The sequence below is a fragment of the Bombus pascuorum genome, chromosome 16, assembly GCF_905332965.1.
Source record: "Bombus pascuorum chromosome 16, iyBomPasc1.1, whole genome shotgun sequence".
Taxonomy (NCBI): Eukaryota; Metazoa; Arthropoda; class Insecta; order Hymenoptera; family Apidae; genus Bombus; species Bombus pascuorum.
In genome coordinates this window covers 7,064,619-7,089,093 of record NC_083503.1, presented here as the reverse complement: position 1 = coordinate 7,089,093, position 24,475 = coordinate 7,064,619, and the positions used below count along the sequence as shown (strand labels likewise).

The following is a 24,475-nucleotide window of genomic DNA, read 5'->3' as shown; positions in this document are numbered from 1 at the left end:
TCATTTAGTTTCGTTTAATTTTGCTCGTACCCAAAAGAACTATGTAGCATTAACCGAGAATTCAGTTTCTTCGCTTCAATGGCAATTGACGCATCATAGATGCGCTTAGTTGCAGTTTCTATGCGAGCGAGGGTAGCATCCTTTTTCTAACTCGAGTGACATGTATTAAGAAGTTTTTTTTTTTCTTTAATAGATTATTTACAATCAATTCTCATACAGAATTTTAAGTAAACTATTTTAGCGTGGTACTGTAACTTGGATTATAAAAGTTTACAGTATGTTTGATTCTAGTTGAATCTAATGCTTCGATCTAAGGGGTATTGCCTTTTTAATCTGCGGATCTGATCCGTCGTGTCGAGTAATCGGACAACTATTGGGTTTTGATGGTTCTTAACTCTTATATTATATCTGTTTCTGAACTTGAATCTTTCTTCTTTGATTGTGGGTATTTTAAGGTCGCGACGTATCGTTTCGTTGGTAACGTACCAAGGTGCATCTATTAAGGATCTTAGAGTTTTCGATTGGAATCGTTGGAGAATTTCCATGTTGGAGTTGCTCGCTGTTCCCCATAGTTGGACACTATAGGTCCAAACAGGTTTTTATATGGTTTTATATAGCATTATTTTACTCTGCATGTTTAAGTTGGAGCGTCTGCCAATGAGCCAGTAGAATTTTTTTAGTTTTGTTTTCAGTTCTTTGGATTTATCTACGATGTGCCGTTTCCATGTCATTCTTCTGTCTAGAATTATGCCCAGATATCTGACTGAATCTTTCTTTGGAATTGGAATATTATTTATGGTCACTTGTGGGCAGGATTGTTTTCGCAGTGTGAAAGTTATATGACTGGATTTATTTTCATTTATTTTGAAGCGCCATTTGTGGAATCATTCTTCCATAGAGTGGAGACCTCGTTGGAGAGTTGAGGAGGCAATTATCGGGTCTGAGAGGGATGCTAATAAAGCTGTGTCATCAGCAAATGTCGCTGTGGTTATCTCTGTTAAGGTTGGTAAGTCGGCAGTGTAAATGGTGTACAGCAGAGGTCCGAGGACACTGCCTTGGGGCATGCCAGCTTCTATTGGGAATGTTGCGGTTATAGCGTGTAAGTATTTAATCATGAACAACCTATTGGTTAGATATGATTTTAAGATAGAGTAGGTAGGATTTTCTTCAGTTTGGTGTGGTTTGAAAGGTGGGATATATTATCCTTTTGCCGCGGAGAAGGTAGAACGATGCGATTGTAGTTTTGTTCGTGAGGGCCTGATCTGGTTACTTGGGCCATCTTAGAGCTAGTTAATTCAAATTGAGATAACTAGTCGAGAGGCTATGATTTGAATTAGAGGTTTGAAGTGTTGGATTTTCCACGAGTAAGTTTAGAAAACACTAGGTTTCTTTCTGTTTCAACTCGCTTTCGACGGAGGATCGTCACGTATTGTGAACTTCACTGGGCACTAGACACACGTGTGCACGCTTCGGCAGTCGAAAGAAAACTGTATTAAGAAGTTAACTGATTCTTCTTGCTCAAGGCTCAACCACCTAACAGAAATTGGATTTCGCGCACCTCATTCTTATGTTATTTAAGCTTTCAAGTTATTAAGTCATTTAAGTGTGTCAAGTTATTTAAACTTTGGAGCAAAACACTTGGCAAATAATTAGCCAACTCGTACTCCCGAAATCGACTCATATTACAGTCTGCTTAAAGTCGCGAACCTTCGGAGATTCTTCACTCAACACAAAGAATATAATTTCTTGCGTCGACGTTTCCCTTGAGCAAGTCTAAATTTCTAAGTCTAGGATCGCTTCAGGGTCATATTATATTAAACTTACGAATTAAGTTTTGATTTAACATGAAAAATTGATAAGTAAGATGCCCTATATATATGTTGTATTATTTAATTTTAGTATTTAGCAAACAAAACATCAAGAAATGATCGAACATACCTTGTACGAATGTAAATTATTGACGACGCAAGTGAAGAAGACGTCACGGCCCTGGATCACTGTGTGATTCTCCAAAGGAGCTAAAAATTCTGGCAATGGCTCTGGAGTTATCTGACCTGAAAAAGAAATTTATTAGCTTTAAACAATAACTTTATACATGTAGCCAAATTAATTTAAGTAAGTTATTAATAGCTTTTATTTTAGCATCAGAATCGTTTGCAACTTTATATTATAATATACAGGATACGTATAACCCTACTTGTAATAATAATTAGTCACCTTTTCTTATCTCTGGTAGGGCGGACATAATTTTGATGTTCTACGAGCGAGATACTTCCAATCCGTTCGTAGATTACAATATGGACTGCATATTTTGAAAGTGGTGCAAGTCCATTTTGGTAAAAAAATGAAATATCGCATAATTTGTAATTAATTTAGTGTAAAGCATTTATTTATAACTAGTTAATATTTAATATCTAAAAAAATGCCAATGCTTTGTTCAATGTAAAAGGGGCCAAAAGAAATTGCATAGCGATTGATTGTGAAAGTGGTGTAAGTGTAATTTCCATAGATATACGTGTTAATCACTTGAAAAATGTTAAATTAGCAAACAAAGCATTAAAAGAAGATAAAATTGTGGCATCACAAAATCCCGATAAATACTTTGCCTTTTCTTTTGATTTACAAAAAGTCTTAACCTATCCAAAATGATCTTCTTCGATCGCTTATTATAAGCGAAATATGTATTGTAATAATTATTTAAACGAGGGATTTCATAATAATATGTATGTGTGGGACGAAACCACTGCTTGCAGGGGATCGCAGGAAATAGCTTTTTGCTATTTGAGACATTTACAAAATGTAACGACTCAAAGTCATGTTATTACGCTCATCGTAATGTTGTCTAGTCTTTGGAAAATAACATCCATGTAATTGATCATAAATTTTTACTCTCCGGGCATTCGCATCTTCCAAACGATACAGATTTTGGTATTATAAAAGTGGCATTACGAAAAAAGAATTTCTTGTACACAGCACAGAACTATTATGATATTATTAAACGATGTAGACAAAATAAAAAAATTTTACACGGAATGAAACGAGAAATATAAGGATATGGAGCAGTTACCATCTTCTATACTTCCTGTGCATCATGAATATTTCAAAACACTGCCACATAAAGAGCATAAATAAATAATATCGATACATTATGTTAAGTTTAACAATATATAAATATAATTAACGTTCAAAATGAAAAATACTACCATTTTATTTTTTGTTTTTATTTATAAACGAAATTGGATTAATACAAAATATATTTCAAGTGATATTTCATTTTTCATCATTGAAATGGTTTTTCCAATTAACTAGTTATGAAAATGGTGCAAGTCCATTTGCAGCCCGCAAATATATATTATTTTAGTTATATTCGCCTAAAAGAAATTTATATAATCAAATTACATATTGATAAATTGGCAGAAACATTGCCAGGCTTGACATAATTAATTTATATTTTTGAATTGACTGAGATGTTAATCTTTAATTTTCTCGAAACAACAAAAAAAAATGGACTTGTGTCTTTTTGGAGGCTTTTTCAGATTAAATATTTTACCTCCATTTTAAATTTTAACACTTTACACCTCCTAACAAAGAACATAAAGAGCTAAGGAACCTATTTACGAACCAATACTGCGCTAATCAATTGCAGATGTCGAAATCTAGCATTAAAAGGGGTTGTCGCCTATCACTCGCCCCTTCAGTTGCCGCACGAAACGTCATAGCAACTGAGAGTCGCTTCTCAACCGCAAAGGGTTAGTTTTATCATTTCAGACAGAAGATGCGTGAAATCAGTGGCTGCAAGTGGTTGCAAGTTAAATTGAAAGACAAATTGGACATGTAAACGCTAATACTGGGACTTCGACGGGAGCCTAATTGCTTAAAGAAAATATCGTTGATGCAAAACGAAATATTACGATAAAACCAAACAACTCAAAGCAAAATTTAAAAAATTCTACCGGCTCATCGGCCGATGTTCCAACTTGAACACGCAAAGTAAAATTACACTATACAAAGCCATATTAAAACCTGTCAGGACCTATAGAATCCAACTATGGGGAACAGCGAGTAATTCCAACATGGAAATTCTCCAACGATTCCAATCGAAAACCTTAAGATCCCTAATAGACGCACCTTGGTACGTCACCAACGAAACGATACATCACGACCTCAAGATATAGTCAAAGAAGAAATATCAATATTCAGCAATAGACACAGCACAAGAGTTAGCAACCACCAAAACCCTCTAATTACTCGACTACTCGACACGTCGGAACAGATTCGCAGGCTAAAAAGACATTACACCTTAGACCTAAGCACTAGATTCAAATAGAATCAAACATATTATAAACACTTATTAATCATGTCATAGTACCACGCCAGATAAATTTACTTAAAATTCTCTAACGAGAATTGATTGTAAAATAAACGCAAATAAAAAAAAAAATTTGCGCCCATTTACGAAATCGTTATCGAGAAGAACAAAAACGTGAGGATTTTTGTAGATTTTTAAGTCGAGCTTTAGCGCTGCGGGAGATATGGATACACTGTACACAAAGACGCGGAAAGGCGGAAACCATAATCTGCGCCGGTTGACGACAACGTAGCCATCCGAGAAAGGAAAGTCTGGCGCGACAATAAACGGAGCAGAGAAGAATTTCACGATATTCTCTGGAAAGCTGGCTTGGTTATGCGACGCATCAATTGCATAATTATATTTTAAATTTTCTCACGACGTTCAGTATTCATTTCTGCCAAAAATCGTAATAATACATTTATTAGCCGTGTCCACAATGTTTTTAATAACCGAGCGTTTCATTAACCTCTTGCCTTACGATTTAAGTTGCAATAGCGCGTGCCATAAGCAACAACATGGTCCGTCACACGTCGAGCTGTTTCACTGATAGTTGTTTCAATTTGATAGCTTCATTAATATATTTTCAACAGCAAATAAAGGCTATTACAGAAATATTAATTATACATTTCACTCTAGTCCGGCTTATCATCCATGGAATCTTTCTCCTAAACCTTTCACCTTTCAAAGCCACCGTATTTACGTATCAAACACTCATTTGACTCATTCAACAAATATAACTTTTAACAAAGGTGAAATGAACAAATCTTTGAAGATTATAATCAACATTTGCCTTAAATGTTTCTTTCAGAATATATTCTGAATATATATTTTAAGGAGAGCTCTACAATTACTCTATATCTCTATTAGGTAAAAACATTCATCCTGCGACCGCGGTTACGTTCAGCGACTAGTTGTCGCTTCGAGCCCAAGCTCATTATCGCAAATCTCGGGCGATTATAATCGAGTTAAATCACAAAGAGTAAAGTATTGGGGTTTTCCCAAGAATTCTAAAGGGAAGGCCCCGGCGGTATCCTTTCATCTCCGACATATATTTGTGACATTCACCAACGAGATGGCTTCCTTTTTTTGGTCTTTGAAATATGACGCATCAAAATACAGGAGGCCGCTACCAACGCAAGAGGTGAACTCATTGTAGTCGCGGGATGAATTGAGACCCTGTTCCTCGCGACGGGTCGTATCCTCAGTTTCTATACGGAACGTGGATACGTATGCAAATGGCGTTGCAGTACGAGCGATCGTTCACACGAACTTTTACTCTACCGCCTCAAAGTGTAACTTGTTGCAACCGAGTCTCCTTAATCGTTTGAGTCCCAGGAGTCATTAAAAAAACAGGGTCGAAAAATCCCGAACAGCATGATGGCGCTTCTCTTAATCGATTGCGAAGAGAACCAAGCGACGCAATAGCGCTCGTCATATTTGTTACTTTATGAAATACATCTATATTATTATACATGCGTATTATTATTTTATAAATATTTCAAGTTTTGTTCAATAAAAATTATTGAGAAGATAACACTGAAATACAAAATACCGTCAGTCGTCCGTAGCGTTGAAATGTACTGAGACCTGTCGACACAAAATCCAAACAGGTTTCAAACGGTTAAAGCGTAAGGACATTTCGAGAAAGCCAGGATTTGTAGATTTGTAGAAGAAATACGTGTATACTCGTTCAAGTTTTATTACAGACTAATAGTAGAAAAAATGATTAAAGTTAGGATAAGCAATATTTCGAAGGAGAAAATTAAACATCTACAAGATAGTATCCGATTAACGGTTCGCCGGAAATAACATAATAAAGCGCGCTGAATTTAAGGAAAGGAAGACAGTATTCCGCGTCGTTGGATTTCTCTTGGTTATAAACTGTTTCTAAAAACCCGACGACTTTGTAATCGTATTGCTGCGCTGCGACGGGCGGATACGCATCTGAAGGGCGCGCCATCAGAGCCGTATAAGCCGATCGATAATGAGAATCGTTTGTCTTCGAACGAAGAAGGCCAAGGATCGATCGTTTCGTGCCTAAAAGATCAGAGTCAAATTTGAATCGTTGGAGCACTTGTACAATTGAAAATCGCCTCACGATCAGCCAGAAGCAATCGTTTCCTGCTTCTACGGTTTGTTTCATCGGTTGAGTTTCGAATTGCATTAATGTTTCATCTCACGATCCAAAGGCGAAATGTGCGCGTCCGCGTCCAAGTGCTCGGAATCAGGTCACGGAGGTATAAGGATGATATAATGACAGTGAAGACTGATGACACAAACAAAACAAACTCACCGTATTCCCTGGAGACGGATGACCAAAATGAGACCAGATAATATCTCGTCGACATATAAACAAAAGGCACCTGCCGCCGATCGTATGGTTTAAATACAGTAACTTTCGATCAGCTTTTCTGTCTTTAATCTCATGCAGCGGAAGAAATTTAATCATATCCTATTGTAGTATCGGGGAATATGCTACTTAATAATTAAATGATTAAAAGATGGTTTATTTACAAAGAATGAATTGATACAGATGTTGATTAGACAGGAAACGATGGTTATTTAACATGAACTAGTCGCAAGAACGTACTTATACTTTAGACAACTCGATAATTAATTTGCAACTCTCGTCACAACGGATCCAACGCTCACTCTCTCACGCGGACCATACTCTCTGGACAACGCTAGCAACTCTATATTAGCATCCCTTTTGTCCCTTTGTCTTAGTCTCACCACGCACGTGTTACGCAATCGCTCGTGGCCAGAGTCACGTAGGGTTCCAGTTAATGGACCAACGACACATTGATGGGCCTGTCGGCGCCTCGGTTCGCGACAATGTTTATGGTTTACCCGACATTTTTAGACCTTTTTATTCTTGACTTCAATTGGTAATAACAAGATACCTCGATAGTTTATAATTCCCACTTTACGACTGAAAAGACCTTGTCTGACTTTTACTTGCCACATACACTCGAAAAATCAGTTCTTCAATACGTACGAAACTATTTACTTTTTTTATTAATGTTACGTAAGAGTATTTCTTCTAAATAAATAATAAAATTTATATACAAGATATCTGTACATCTTCTAAAGTACGCCACGACTAAAAAAATTTTGGACACTACTGCTATAGATTAAGTCTTCTCAGTTTGTCGGGAAAACTCAGAAAATTCGTTATCTCGATAATTCAAAGACGTTCGAATGACATTGAGAACGGGGCGTAAAAATAAAAAAATTTGAATTGACTAAACTGATCGCCGTCGACAATACGAAATCAAGAAACAAGAGGTTACGCTGAAAAATTATTTGTCGCAATAGCTATGCCAGTACGGTATAAGAAAATTCCAAGTTTTCATAACTTTGTTCGATAACTAAATAGCTGAGTGAAGTTATCAAGCGCTCTTCAGCAAATATACCTTCTCGCATTACAGTGTCTTTTTTCCGAACGTACGATTGAATTAAAATGAAAGTAATATTAAATTTTTCTTCATCCATCCGTACATAATTTAAAAATTCTTTTGCTTCGTTTTGCTACAATTCTTTTAATAATGCTACATGCGAAAATGTATCTTCTGCGATCAGCCAATTCCTGACTATTTCTTCTTTTTATACGGAATTTCTTCCTCCGCAATGCACATAGATACCGCAACAGCAATTTTCCTTTCGGAGACAAATTTTTGTAACGCCATTTCATTTCGATGTCAGAACGCATACCGAATATGAGTAGCAATCACGAGGCTCATAGTAGGTCTCGTGAGATCCAACTTGCGTTGTATTAGGCCTCGTCTCGAGATATATTTCCAGAAAAGAGACTACTCGACACGAGCAACGCAATTGGTTTTTATTACCACTTGAATTTGCGCAGTGTACATTTCAGGTGAGTGTTTTGCGCCGTAAACATAATCTGCTTTTTAATTATCACTTTAGTGTGATGCACATACCTCACATTTTAGTATATTTCTGATTTTTTAGGCTGTCTTTGCGACGTGTATTTATACCGAGCATAATTTCAATTAATAAAAAAAAGTACATACTGAATTAGATTTTTTATATACATACGTATATAAATTTCCGCCTTGTAAAGTTAAATTGACGCAGGGAACTTGCCCTGCTATTTCTCTAACTAGCTAGCTCCTTTGTTAATCTAATATAGCGTTTGGAAAAATTGTAACAATCTGGAATCGTTATGTTATATTGATTGAACGCTCGACAGCCTACATTATCATGTTTACTACAAACGAAGCATCTTCGTTTTCGGCTTTTACTTTTTGGTTTATAGAATGAGGAAAAATACCTGTCTGTTAACCTCGTTGGATCGTCAGCGGGTCTGTTTTGATGCCGAACTACATTGTGCAGGTACTTTACGATTATTTGCTTTATTAATCCTAACTGAAATGGTTTCCATTCCAACACAATATGCATTCCACACACAAATGTCTATGAGGTGGAAGAAAAATTTGCGATACCACTTCAACGATTTATGCGTTGAATTAACAGTATTTAGAACCATATCAACCTTGTCTAACACACACAGGCTTCTGCACACTCTGTTGTCCTCCATACCTAGACACTGCCGCAAAATCTGCACAGTATGCATACTTCTAAGCACATAAACTTCTTTCTTGCCTATCCACTTCATTACGAACGAAGTATTTGATGTACGAAAGCATACCTCTTCTTTTTTCAAACGCTCTTCAAATTCGCTTGGATAAACTGTGTGACCTTTTCCCAAGTATGGTTTCAAAAGTCACAAGACTATTGCTCCCGATTTTCCAATCCCCGTGATTGCACTTTATTATTATATTTTTGAGCTTCCGCCATAAACTACAAACTCTTGTGTGTAACCTGTTTTACAATGACAGAGCATGTACGATTTTATGCCAAATCGACTCCTCTTCGACGGAATGTACTGCTTGAAAGACAAGTGACCTCTTTACAACATCAAGCTTTCCTCAATACAAAATCCTTGATACGGATGAAATGCGTCACTGAATGATTTTCGTGGCATATTGATTACATCTCTTATTTTACCTAAACGATCATCAGTGTGCCCAAGTTCGTGTGTAAAGTGTATCATCCTTAGTAATAAAATAGTAGTAAAAATAGCGATCTCTGGTCGTTATTCACCAAAAATACTTCTTCGTAATTATTTAGCATTAGTTCAATACTCTTGTATTGTTAGTTTTGTTAGAATTTAATCTTAAAGTTAAGATTAATAATCTGCGGAAGACACAATGTTTCTGTTAAAACAATATTCGGTGATAATTGTTAAACAGAACTACAGAACCAAATGTATATAAGCGAGTGATATAATTAATAACGTATGGAGATTGTTGATCGTTGGTCAGTTACTCTCAGACTAAACATAGGTAGTGACCCATGATTCCTTAAATATTTTGAACCCCACTCTCTATACAGTAACGAGTATGACCTGTGTAAGTGTCCTGTTCAAATACCTGTGTGGGTATCTGTGTAAGAGTATTTGCGCCTATGTGTGTAATATCGTTGTATTCCAACAAGTCTTTTGTTATGTGTCATCGATAAGGACAACGCGAAAAAACAGTACACTTCTACTATCGTATTTTCCTGGGTATCCAAGTTGTTATTATTCTTCTGAGCCCGATATTAATTTGTCTCACATATACTGTGTGTCCCACAATGTACTGTGCGAGCTCTTCAGAAATGAATAACTCAAATTAATCTATAATTGGTGAGGATCTGCGTATTTCCTTTCTTATTTCCGAATTTTTTGAGGAAAAGATTTGGCTTGAAATTTTTAGATGTCTATGTTATATTGCAATAGGTGTCCTTGACATCATCTTCAATTGACTCCGTTTCCGATTCTGATCATATATTTCTTCGCCGTATCTGAGGAAGGTTGCAATTATTTTCATTTTCTTCGGAATCGATTAATTCATTTTCAAACATAATACTTTTTTAATTTCTTGCATACATTTTGAAAGGGCCTAAACTATTCCTGAAAGTATATTTTCAAACAAAATCCTAATCTAAAATATCTAATTTTTAAAAGACTGACAAATACCTTAAGGCGATCTATTCCTAATTCTTGTAAGAACCGTATATGAAATATCGTTTCACTGTCAATAGATTTAATAGATTTTTTTAGCATGAAACAGTATACGACCGTTTGGATGTTTCAAATATATTGCATAAAACGTTTTGATGTTGTTTCAACAATAAGTAACTTTAAGAAGTGATTAATCCAATATGCCAATAAAATCAACAGAAAGTGTTCTACCGATAACAAAAAAATATATTATTGAAGTATCGTGGGCAACACGAGGCCTAAAAATATCGGGTAAACCATAAACATCGTCGAGAACAAGATGACAACCGAATGTTTACACATCTTTGCCGCTTGACCTCAATATTCTAAATGACCCACCATAAAACCATTTTTATGGATAACCATAACTCCTTCAAATCAAAAACAAGCTTTTATAATTTTGCCTAGGACGAGAGAAGTCAGGGAGTGGGAATCGAGAAGCTAGAGAGTGCGAGTTGCGTTGTCGGGGGAGTGTGTTGTTAGCGTGGTCGAGAGAGTATGGTCCGCGCGAAAGAGTGAGTGTTGGATCCGTTGTGACGAGAGTTGCAAATTGTTAGAATTTAATCTTAAAGTTAAGATTAATAATCTGTGGAAGATGCAATGTCTATGCTAAAATAATATTCAGTGATATTTATTAAACAGAACTACAGAACAATGTATATAAACATTTTGAAGCCCACTCTCTATACAGCAATGAGTATGACCTGTGTAAGTGTCCTGTTCAAATGCCTGTGTGGGTATCTGTGTAAGAGTATTTGTGCCTATGCGTGTAATATCGTTGTATTCCAACACAAATTAATTATTGAGTCGTTTAAAGTATAGTACGTTGTTGCGATTAGTTCATGTTAAATAACCTTCGTTTCCTGTCTAATCAACATCTGTATCGATCCATATTCTTAGATAAACCATCAATTTAAATATTTAATTATTAAGTAGTATAATAATTCTCTCTCCAATACTACATTATTGACTACAGATAGCACTTGAACACGCATCATTTGGATGCTGGATATACGGGGTGCCGGACCCAGGAGTCATCGCGTGGTCGCCGCCTATAAGCGGCGCTCGAAGCGAAAGGGTTAATCTGCAAAAGATCAAACTTCCGATTTATCTGTATTTTGAGTTTCAATGTGTGTGTGAGTTAGACGAATAAATTTTTAGGGCCCTTTTTACAAAGGGCTTCCGATTTGTACAACTTAAGTATTGCCCTCAATTACATCTTATATATATTATACTATTTATCGTATTTATACATTATCTGTATTTACGCTGTATTTTGCCCGTGTCACGGGACGGGCACGCGAATCGTCGATCAGCCGACACATGATCAGCCGTAAGCCAACTAACCAAACTCGTGCGAATGAATCCAACTTCAACATGACTCGAACTGTCACCATTAGCTTTGCACAGAGTTGCGTGGTGCAAGGTCGATGGTGTCCGTCGATGATTTATCGCAAAATTATTGATTTAAATTGAATTTCATAATTTCGAAGACGGGGAGGCGATCGAACAAAGTAACGCGTAAGCAGATTTTTGTAATGGATTGACCGATGCTGCATTGCATTTCACAGCTTTCTTTTATACAATGATAAGTAAGAGATGGACGATCTAGTAGCGAGGTCGTTGTCCGAATGAAAGCAGTCGGTGTTCTGTCTTTTTACCCGCGTACACACATTGGTCGCGTTCGCTCCTTATCCACGTTTATAGTATTTGCACTAATTACGATATTTACAACGAATACATTTTACGTTTACGCCGATTGTACATTGCGCTCTTATCACTGTCGCTTCTCGCCTTGTCATGCCTCTTTCATCTCCTACTCTATCAGACTCGGATTTACCGTATCTGTCACTGCCTGTTCCTACACTCTCCTTTGGTCTGTTTGTTTTAAGCTTTCGTTCCGATATTTCTTCCTCTCGGTTTCTATTTATTCCCATATCATTCTCGATTTTTCCCGCTATCGTCATCCCACCCCTTACATTCTCCGCCTCTCTTGTTCACCATTTTTAACCTCCCTCCAAGTTCAGCATTTCATCACCTACCTTTCGCTAGTCTCTCCTCTCTTCACCTCATCTTTCCCATATCTGCTCCTATGTTTCGTTTTCTCCTCCACACACTCTATTTCCTTTCCTCTTTATCCCCTAGTACTTTCTTGCTTTCACCTCGTTCCTTAACTTGAAGCTTGACACTCTCTTTCATCTGCTTTCATCCATCACTTTCCCAAATATTCCGCAATTCCTTCGCCTTTTACCCCTTTATAATATAAACTTGTGCAAAAATCGATTAGTATTTATAACAAAAATTAAGAACGATTTATAGTTTTCAATATGGAATTTTTCAAGATACGTTTACACAGTCATGTTCGCTGTTTAAGAACAGAAAACTTGTCCATTGACACAATTCCATTATCTTTAACGGTAAGGGTTGTTTTCATCCTATAAATGTGGACGATTGACGGTAAATATAGCAAGTATCGGATATTTTTGGCTGTTGTACGAACCTGTAAAGATTCATCAAAGTCACGCTCACGCAATTCAATTCAACAACGGTTCAATCAGCTCGATTCAACTGTTTGGATTAGCAACACGGGTGTATGGCATTATGTTTGCGAATCTTATCTTGAATTAAATCTTGCTGTTTAATCGCTTCTCTCGTCGAAGTAAGCATGTTTTAATCGCCGAATCTTGCCTGTATACATATGTATACGTTATACGTTAACATGTTAACGATCAATAAATCAAATCCCCACTTCGGCCTGACCCGCAACTTTGTTTTGTTGACATGCGAGCCATATTGTTGGTAGCAGTATGTTTGTGGGCTGTGTAAAACGTTTCAGGGAGTAAATTGTCCAACGTCCGCAGTAAACTTTTATGAAAACGTAAACACTTATACAGATTGGGGATTTCTAAATAGAAACTCAAATAGAATTTATAGAAGAATTTCACATGACTGATTTCACAGATCTTTAAAATAAAATATTTCTTGCATTTTCTCTCAACCTGGTTGTTGCGTGGTTGGTTTCTGTTCTTCTGCCATCCTCGAGTCGTCGACCGTAGTTGAAGCAATTTTAATGCCCTCATCGGTGGTACTCCTCGTACTTCTGCAACGCAATTGTTGTTTATTGCGTGATTGCCGTTGGACTGCAGAATCAAGTTTCGTCGCCGAGACAATGGGGCCACGGAGGTATATAATCAGCAGCGACTCGCGCAGATAATAATCAACGATCGACAGTCGCTGTATACCCTGTATTCACACCGTTTGAAGTAAAATAGTTTCAAACCTTCATTTTTTGAATCCTAAATCTTGCATGCGCTCGTAAGGCGCTTAGTAAATTTGCGCTTGTGATGCTGTGGGCGTCTTTGGCATTTTTGCGTATCATTAAAAGTAACGGTGATATCTTTTTGTAACAGAGTTAGTGGGACACCCTGTATATTTTATTAAGAGTGCTGTCTTAAAGTTTAATATCATGTATACACATATATGGTTCACATTATGATTAGAGTTGGGAGCGTACAATGAATATTCTCTGGAATTAGCCATCGTTGTTATGCAATCGAGGTAATATTGATTCGCACAAGTGTGAGTATTGCAGAATCGACAAGTAACCGCGGTGATCAGACGCTAATGACAATGGTCTTAGGTTCGATAACGAATCCGCGGTCAACGGGATAGCATAATGTACTTTTCTCCAAAGTCCAAGTCTGACACTTTGTTAAAAATGTGAAGTATTCATTGATCGTAAAGACGTTGTTATACTCGCTGATGAGAATGACTTTCCGCCACGATGATGCTGCAGAGGAAAACTATGATGGGGTGTGTCTCAGGGCACGAGATCATCGTCCTTCATGGCTGTCGTGTACGTAGAACAGCAAATTATTGTTTGGATATAGCGATAGTATGTGGCTATGGATGATTTTTGTTTGGCTATAAATAATTTAGTTGTGTGAAAAAAGTACCTCTTCCTTGGTTAATATCTGGCTAATAATCTATTCAATTATTGTTAATAATCGTATCTGCTACAGTTAGCTCTTGATTTCCTAACTGCGTTATCGCGTCTATATTATTTGTTTGTGTAAACTGTCCGCATGATGTTCGTGATCATTTGGTGTGTGAGTCTAAGGGGTCAGACGCACGTAGTAATGAACGTACATTAGTGTGTAGTGCATGAATATGTCTGTTGCCGGCTGTGTTAGCTCGTGATATTATTAATTTATATCTCATCCCTATCTTCAATGTCTGTTGTTATCCTAAGTTCATTAATTACTTCGTCTGACTTTTCTCTATTTCATCTTTGCTAATGAATTTTCTCGTTATGACTGTTCGTCTTTGATTTGTTATTCTCTGCTCACTAATATGAGGAAGGCGTGGAGATGCGTTATTATGTAATACGATCAAATTATTGTTTCGTCGTTCTCGTTTGTCCATTTCATTCTTTGATTAATTTGGGGTTAAGAGGTAAAAGCATCGCCAGGATGTGTTTGGTTTGGGTTGTCGTGTGTTGATTTATTTGATAAATGTGGGTTGTAGTTCATGATGTATTTCTTTGTATATCCCGTCTATTCTCTCTCGTTGTTAAGGTTATTGGATGTATTTGGATACAAAGGAACGCGTGGATAAATTGTAAGGTAGAAAACTGTCGATGGCTTCAGTGCTTGAGAAAACTAAAGACCAGATGTAGAGTTTTCTTAGAAGTGGCGACCACTTCAACACTCGTGATAAAAGATGGTCTTTTCGCATGACTCTCCGCCGATCTCTTAAACGTTGTCCGATAGTTGTCTTGAGGTGTTAGGTAGTCTAAACTTCAGATACTATGTCGCACGTAGCGTAGGTACAAGATTTACAGTGCTCGCATCCAATGCAACGTTTACGAAACTATCGACCACCAACGATGACGATGATGACGTTGTCACGTAAAATAAAAGATAAAAATAAAGAAATAAAAAGAGAGAATTTATTTCTTAGCACTTGGTTTACACTAACTACAATTCACTTCTGAACTCCAGACGCGGCTTTTCAAGACTACTTACAACTCTTACAACTACTTGACTTTCGGCGGAATCCGATTCTTTTTCTTTGTCATCCCTCGATATTCCCACTATCCACGCGTTTGTTAGGCGTTCTCGAACATTCGGCGAAAGGACCGTTGGGATATCGAGGGTTCGTTAGGCACCTCGCTTCGTCGACATACATTGTCGCCACATCTTTATTTCCGTCATCAGCCCATCGGTTCCGAAGCGCGGCCTGGTCCCCGATGCGGCCTGAGATGTGGTTGATGTTACAACGTCGGTGACGGTCGGTAAGGTGAACTCATCTAACACTCTTTTCACTGGCAGCTGCCAGCTCAATTCCCTGCCATCGGGAATATACATATACATATACATAATATACATATACATATACATAATACACAAATACAATGTATTGTTCGACGGTATCTCGCCTGCTGGAAGCCTAGCACCGGCTCCAGCTGTGTCCCGGCTATCGTCGTAAAACGACCGAAGATCATACACTTTTATTATTATTACTTTGTCATAAACTGCTATAAACTTTAATCGATGCGGATAACTATACTCTATTCAACGAGAAAGGTTAGTTGAGGTAAACAGGACGATCACGAGTTAGACGTCTAACAGATGCAAGGAACATGAGTTATTGACTGGCGGATGTTGAGTCGAGGGGCAGATTTACCTGGCTCGTTGCTAAAGCTTCCTTCGACCTCTCGGGCTTATGACACGGACGATAACACTGTCAAGTGTATCACGAAACACGGAGATAAATCTGCGTTGTTTCCATCATTTGAAAAAGGACTGTCTTTAAACAAAGTATATTCGCTGATTTATGAAATACAATATCAAACGCAATATCATTTATTGTATTACTCGTTTTACATACGTATATAACTAGTTAACACAACAATTTTATTCGATTCTATTCATTTCAGAGAATCAAGAATCTCAACAATTCTATCCGGGAAATAGTGCAATATTTAAAAGTCTGCGGACTCTTCTCGTTGAACAGAGTATAGCATTGACCTTTAAGCGAAGCTCTGTTAATGAATAACATTTTACTTACAGTAGCGCAGTCCATAACCCGATCTATCAATCAAGGTATACACGCGTATTCGATTGATTTTCAAATGAATTTTTCTTGTAAACGAAGCTTTTAACGTAATTCTGCTATTGATTTTCATCTCATTTTCAGCTATAGTATATCCTTCATCTTGCTACTACCACGGATTACAATCCACCCTATATATATATATATATATATATATATATAGGATTAAGTTCCCAAATGGTCCTACCTTTATTTTGATCAGTAATACGACCTTTTTATTTCAACACTCTGAGGACATTTGCGTAGGCGCATGCTCGATTTGCCAACTTTCAAGACGAGAAGAAAGCTCTCCATTCATTATGCTCCTCTCTTCTTCTTCTTCTTCTTCTTTCCAGCACGTAATGTGAGGCTGAGATACGTGAAACAGGCCACTTGAATATCTCGATCGTTATTGGTGACAGAAAAAAATGTGTCACGATAACGATAAATATTTCTTTAGGTAAACACGTATAGGTCATGTGAAAATCCACTTAACACGTTCGTCGCACAGCGTGATTCGGCTAAGTTTCCTAAGCCCAAATCCGACCGCCGGTATACAGAATGTAAATAGAGCGACAAGCAGGAATTCATCGTTTATCACCTTCGATTCATTGCTTATCGCCTCCGATTCATTGTAAAGAAAAGATTATTTATTTCTGAAATGGATAAAGCGATAAGCTTTCCAGTTGGAGTATTAGATATCTCAGATCTTTCATTTAGTCGAGAAGCATACTTGTGAGACGTACATCGGTGATTTTTTCATCCTCAAAATGTTCGGTAAGCAGCATGAATCAGTAGCGTGAGTCAGAAAGTGAGGAGAGTAGCGATGACGGAGTCTATAACTGTTGTTCGAAGTGCCCAAAATCACCCCAAATGTGTTTGGAATGTTCTAACGAATACCATGCGATATAGAATCATGTAATATATTATCCAGAATATAAATTAATAAAAAGTATGGTATAATGTGTTTTTAATATTTTTACGTTGTATATCCCATATATAATATTGTATATTTAATTAACTCGAACAAGAAGAGCATCACCACATTTTGGCGACGGGGTCCCCACGGAAGTATACCCGTCGCATAGATATGTGCGACGTGGCGACGGACGTGTTAATGATACGATAACTGCTGCTTTAAATGTCCAAAATGGGGAGCTTGAGCGTCGATGCATGATCTAAAGCGTCATGAAAGGAATATCACGGCATGTCGAAATCGGTTGGGATTAATAGAGGATTTTTATTTATGGAGAAAATTAAAGCAGCAAGTGTACAATGAGATACCGATAACCAGAGAAGAGATGAAAGAGCGTATAACGAGAGCTTGATTCGCGATTAATCGGAACAAAATTCGACATGCCGTTATATCGCTCTCGCAACGCTTTAGATTCTTTCTTTTTTTTTTTTTTTTTATCATCAATGACATTCGAGATATTCAGGTGTCCTGTTTTGGGAGTCTCACACATTACATATAAGGAGTCGCACGAAACAGAGACAATGTGTAGCTCTGAGGCAGGAGAGGATAAAAAAGTTTCAATGAACGAAATTAAATCGTTTAGAATCGTAATGTATGTTTTAAATGTAATTATAAATTTTCTTTATGTATATCAACCTTTTTGTTTTTCCGAAAAAGTGTTACGACACATGGGTTGACAATTAATTTAATTTTGTATAACTTACCGCATAAAAAGCATGTGACGCAGTATTTTTGTTTATATTGACCTTATTTTCCATACAATAAGCTATATAATATTGAAGTTGAAATGTTTTTTAAAAGTCATTTTCAGACACAAGTAACGTAATATAATTATTTTAGAGAATTGAAGATAGAGGCGACATTCAGTTTTGCCTAGCAAAGTTTTGTTTTATCTTCTCCTGTGTCGGACATATACTATACGATCGGGAGATTTTAGGTATTCATATTCAAATTCCTCGCAATTACTAATTTTTCCGCATATCGGAAGCCATACTTGGAAGATCCTTCTCCAATTGTAGATTATGTTGTTTCATCTTCAAAATAGATAGTTTCCGAAGATAAACAGAATGCGAATGATTTAATTATACAATTGAATAGCATTTATCTGTTATAAGTTAATATTTAGCGTTCATCCGTTATATTTCTGTAGTATATATTGAAAGGAAGAGATAAAACACGATGGGGGAAAAAAATAAGAAATCTTGATTTCAGAGGTAACAAAAATTCCTCTAGGAGAGTTCAGTCTTTCATTTACCGTCTCACGTACAGTGACGTGGATTGACGGGATTTAAGGAGAAAAAAACTGGCATTACGAGACCAGTTCGCGTCTTGGATCTAACTTCTATCTCCTAGTTGGATTTCCCACTTAAGCTAAAATCAATAGCGTGCGTCGATCTGATAAGAACACCAACAAAGATGCTTTCTCCTTCGTTAGCAGTAGAGCTTTTTACGTGTACAATAGTACATCTATTTCAATTAGCAATTTAACTAAAGTTTTATTTTAATTCAACGAAAAAATTAATTATGTAACCTAACTCGAATACTTTGAATATCTCACTTATTTCGAAGGAACAAATACTATGATGAGCAGACATATAATTTTCTTAAAATTATATGTTTCAAAATTCCAAAGTCATCGATTTTCGATGATACCAAACATTTTTATCATCATTGTATAACAGTTAAAGAGAAACCCGAATCTGGCACGCTATAATATTCGTGACCTTCGCGTGACATCGAGTATGAAAATAAGTACAATAGAGAGATTTACGAAGAGAAATTAATTTTAAAAAGCGTTCATTTAATACATTTTTTCAACGATTCCTTGGCCTTCCTTATAAATTGCTGATTAATATTAATACATACAGTTGTTTCGTATTTTCCGCTACCATGGAAATATCTGCATGGATCGTTACTTTAATTAAATCTCACACAGAAGAGATTAGAGGTGCAGAATTATCGAACGTACAGAGATACCGAGTATCTGCATCACGATCGATTCAACGTTACGAAAACTTTTGATCCATTACGTGACAGACCATTGATGTATTGTGCGTCGAACATTCGTCACTCGAATCCACATTCGCTGTTTTGAAAGTTGAACAACTTCTTTTAGTAGCTCTGGAAATTGATCGGTTTCTGCATATTTTCGAACGTGCAAGTACTTGCAAAGTTTAGAACATAAACATCCGATAATGTTTTATGGTTGACTGGTTTAAACGATTTCGGGTTTACAGTAAAATAACGCACGTTGCGTATTTAGTTGTCCATAGTTGTCAAAAGCAAATTCATCGGTAAATAGAGCGCGTAATAAATGAAAATACTTTCATAGAAAATAAAACAAACTTGTATTTCTTTCTACTTGCTGTAGTGTCTCTTGATAAAAAGCAACAGGATTCTAAAAGTCATTACTTAATTGACGTTTCACGAACCTTCTCACGTAACTCATCCCATAAATTTTCTATGAGATTCAATTCAGGAGATATTGATAAAACGTGAATATAAAATTCCTAGAAATTCCTTAAATTCTTTTTAGAAAGTTTTCACCAACTCGAATATTCAAAATGTTCGAAAGCTTCATGTCTCAAAGCTAGTTGTGATCGTTTAGGTTTTAATACTTGATTTGTTCTCCACCACATTTACTTATACTTGTAATTTGTGTAATTTGTAATGTAATAATAATATAAATATAAATAATATATAATGACCATTTACTGCTAAATATTTACTGCTATTAGAAAAAATTGCTGCTGGCCAACCTCTTTCTCCCGTTTATCTCGTTTACTTTCTTCACAGTTCTTTCTCAACTTTTTTTTTTTTTTAGTCATTATTTCTACACGTTTCTCAGCATTTCACTCGTTGATTTTCATTCTACTGTTAGACAAAGGAATACCATACAAAATTAGTTCCGACTTTTTTCATCAGATATCAGCACTATTGTTTAAATAAACAAATTAATATAATAATTTCGTATAACATATTTCGGAACCATATCGTTCACTCCGTTGTTTTCGCTGTTTTGGCACGTTAGGCGTTTACATTGATATTCCGGGTGTTGAACATTATTTTCTAAAGGTGATATTTTGTTTTTCAGGTAAGGAGACGATTGTTCTCTATTATGTATACTATATCTAGTCTATTAAGTGTAATTAGCAGCCTCAGTTTTGCAATTTTCTTTGTATATTATATACACTGCAATCCAGAAAACATTTCGACATGTTCGTCGTAAGTAGCGATCAATCAGCCGTCGATCAGTACAGACAGTAAATTTCTTTTATCTGCAAGTTCAATCTCTTGGCAACTGAAATTAAATTAGAAGATATTTTTCTACCTTCTCCCGCGGCAAATGTCTGAAATTCCAACGCAGAGAAAAATACGGCTTTGAAGCTACTTCTCGAGAATAAAATGACCCGAAGACAAGCCGCTGCGGCTTTCAATATTTCAAAAACGACGAATGCGAAGACAGGTGCACGTCGAATGCACAGAGCAAGAAAATATTAATTATTTTACCTGTGATATATGTAAAAATCAAATTTGGATGTATTCTAACATCTTTTTTTAACATTGTTCCCTCATTTAGAGGGAAAAATCTACTAGTTAAATAAATGATCGGTACTGGACGGCAATTGTTCGTTTCCTACAAGTTACAATATTTTTACTCTTGCAAACGATTAATTCTCATTGTTGAATTTGACGAAATTAATCTCCCTCCTCTTATTACGCTCCATTTGCACTACCAACTCACTTTGTTAATTTTAATTTTTACCGACTCTAGCCTAAGAGAACGAAGAACTTGGAGCGATCGATACTGTTTCTCTTCTGATTACATTATTTACAACCATCGTCATAATCGTTATTATTCACAACCAAGGAAAAACCGGCAGATCAGCTCGCGTAAATGCAAACTCGAAACCGCCGACTTTGCTCGTATTAGCATGATGTGTTAAACGAAAGATAAAGACTGAGATAATTTATCCAAATCTCAAAAGACTTTTTAATTTCCCGAAAGATGTACAAAATTAATTTTAAAGTATTAAAATGTGGATTGTTTTTCTGGAGAATTGAAAATTCGTAGCTGCTCGCTTTGGTTTTTATATGTACAGGGTCATCCACCCATAAAGGTAGATTTATTCGTTCAAACTGACAACAGTTGTGTCATGATTCCGTCTAGACAGACATGGAATGTGCATGTAGCTCGGAACCCACATGCGCGAGACTAAATGAGAATAGCAACAGTGCAACATACACGCAGAGTACTACAATCACGTGCGGACGGGAGTGCAGTTATATACTGTGGCGTGAGAAAGTTTCAGAACTTCCCTTTACGTTACCACGAATAAAGAAATAAAGAACATTTAGATACGCAAAAGATTTTTTCGTGTACAATTCTGTTAATTATTGTTAAGATAAAAATGTCAAATATACCACAGGGTATATAGTTCCCTTTATGGGTAGCAAGTTTTTGTGAAATTTTGTTGCTAGACGCTGGAACGCGCGGCAAACGTTCGGCTTTTGGGTTGAAAACTTGCTATGCTTCCATTCACTTCCCCTTAGAATCGTTGAGACTAGTCGTGTCGAGTGTTTTTCTATCAAACGAGACACGATAATTGTCAAGTATTAAATGTATCTCATCGTATTGCTCAACAATTTCAAGAAAAACATCAAATAATCGTTCGTTAACGAAATGTAAAAGAGTTTTCGGAAACGATTGACACCATACCAGCTCACAATCAATTCTGTTTGGCTTTTGATGTAGGCTAATTCTCTACTAAAGAGTAGGAGTATTTCTATTCTAAATACAAAGTTATGATATATACGAATATTAATCGTCGTAGCTTTGTTTATTTTCACAATGGGCGCGTGCAGCGAAGAAAATTACAGAAAGAGGAAGGAATGTCAAACTCTATCGTTCTTGCTCTGTTTATACTTTCGCGCGTTGCTCTACGACCCTCAGGGCAGACTTCCTCGTCCGCACTCTGCTCCTCATTCTACTGCTGTTCATTCGTCCCGCTCTCACTCCGCGACCGCCAGTCCTTGTTTTCTTTAACCTGCTATGTATATGCTAACACCATCTCGTTCGGTCCTATGAGAGAAGCAACTCGCTCGAGATTCAAATGTCACATGATATTCGTCCTTTGGTAATTCCTCGTCGAAGAAAAGCCAGCGCACTACGATCTATCACAGATATGTTATCTTTGAAATATCTACAGTTCATGATATATACATGTACCGTATATGTTACACTTATCGTAACACGAAACCAAGTTGCAAAAAGTTTCCGTCACCACTGCGTATGTGAATGGTAGGCGAGAACACGGAACGATTGTGGTTGCCGTCAGTGAAGCTTGAATATAACGCCACTGTCATAAGAACTAGAAAAATTTACCGAATGTCCAGCTAGACAAATTGTAAAGTACGAATTAAATAATAATAAAAAAAAAACTCATAAGAGCCACAAGTCGCTGTTTTATCTTCCTGCAACCTCACGAAGCTTCGGTGAAAAATAAACGCAGCCGCTTCTGTCCACTTCCTCGTGCAGGCTACATTTTGCTACATGATGAAGCTTAATGTGCTCAGCTAAATTGTTACTTACGAATTACAATGCAATTATTTGCATTTTTACAAACGTTACGATTCTTTCTCTATCTGGTTTGGAATTATTTGTTCCTAACGTATTCTACATTTTCTCTTACGTTGTAACTTAAAATTTATCAACGATGATTTTCTGCAAATTCACCGGTATTACTCGACTTTGAATGGCTTTGCTGCGAATGTGTGGAATACGATACATTTATCAAAATTCATACTTGGACGGACTAGTTTTAGAAAATAGAAATCAATTTATATACAGCAATGTTTGGTGTCATTATCATTGTAACAGTAAAATAAAAAATTTAGAAACTTTATTTTTTTGTTGAGACGATCACTGCGCTGGATTAAGTTTCCAATATGTATAATATCCTAATTGTATACAGGGCGACCCACTCAACTTGCACACTCCGAATAACTTTTAAAGTATGCGTAGTAGAAAAACTGTTTTTATGGAACATGCACTTTTCTTGTACTTGAAGGCGTTTTGGTGACTTTAAGGTCAATTTTATTTTTTTAAGCGGGGTCAAATTTTTTAATGCATTAATCGAAGCATCCCGGCATTCTGTATAAAAAAAAGAGCATTAACTTATTCACGAAAGACGACGTAAACACAAGAATACCGCTTCTTTCATACGTTAAATTTAAATAAATAGGTCAATCCGTTTTTTTTACAAAATGTGCAGCCGGATCGACATTGTCCAGAACGCGTTCACCTGCGGAAAAACTAATCATGCCAAATTATGTTCCCTTCGAAACCATTCAACCTGTACCTGAAATATCGCTTAATGTTATCGAACGCAAGCGAGATATTTTAGGTGATAACGTTATATAGGACCCCCTATGTATAAGGATGTATAGGACAACATATGTACAATGTACGAGATGTAAAAAATATATTTTAATACAAATATACTTTTCTGCGTCTTGGAATTAGTGGAGGTTTATAAAAATGACGTAGACTTTAAAATTCAAGATCAACTTCGTTTATTGCAACATATTCTATTCGTCAGAAGGGGTAAAAGTCGCTATGTATAATTTTGTAACAATTTGAAATTATGATGTTAGATGCTTTATTCTATTCAGTGCGGACTACTTTAAGCATCGTTTTCTCGTTAATATCTCATTGTTTACATTCTATATGACTTTAAAATGTAAACGTGTAAATAACGTGGCGGTAACAATTAGTGGAACTTTAACAGCTTTTTTCAAGAGCACTATTGGCTCACGACCCATGGCACCATTGGCAAGTTCGATTCTCGTGACGAGCGAAATATGGCGCAAACAAAAATGTTCTACTTTCAAATTTTCAGAGCAATCGAACATGTGGAATCTTGCTGCGATGACCGTGACGCCTACTTTCCCAACACCCTGTATATATACACAACCACGGTTT

At 36.5% G+C, this 24,475-nt stretch overlaps 1 protein-coding gene across 3 annotated transcripts in view; it reads right to left on the bottom strand.

Annotated features, from left to right (window-relative positions):
- LOC132915155 (lachesin-like) overlaps positions 1-24,475 on the bottom strand; it is a 337,108-nt gene that overhangs the window by 35,181 nt on the left and 277,452 nt on the right. For all 3 annotated transcript variants that reach the window (XM_060974868.1, XM_060974870.1, XM_060974869.1), the window contains one exon: positions 1,939-2,054. In XM_060974868.1, the coding sequence (XP_060830851.1) occupies positions 1,939-2,054 (116 nt within the window). The remainder of the gene's footprint in view (positions 1-1,938; positions 2,055-24,475) is intronic.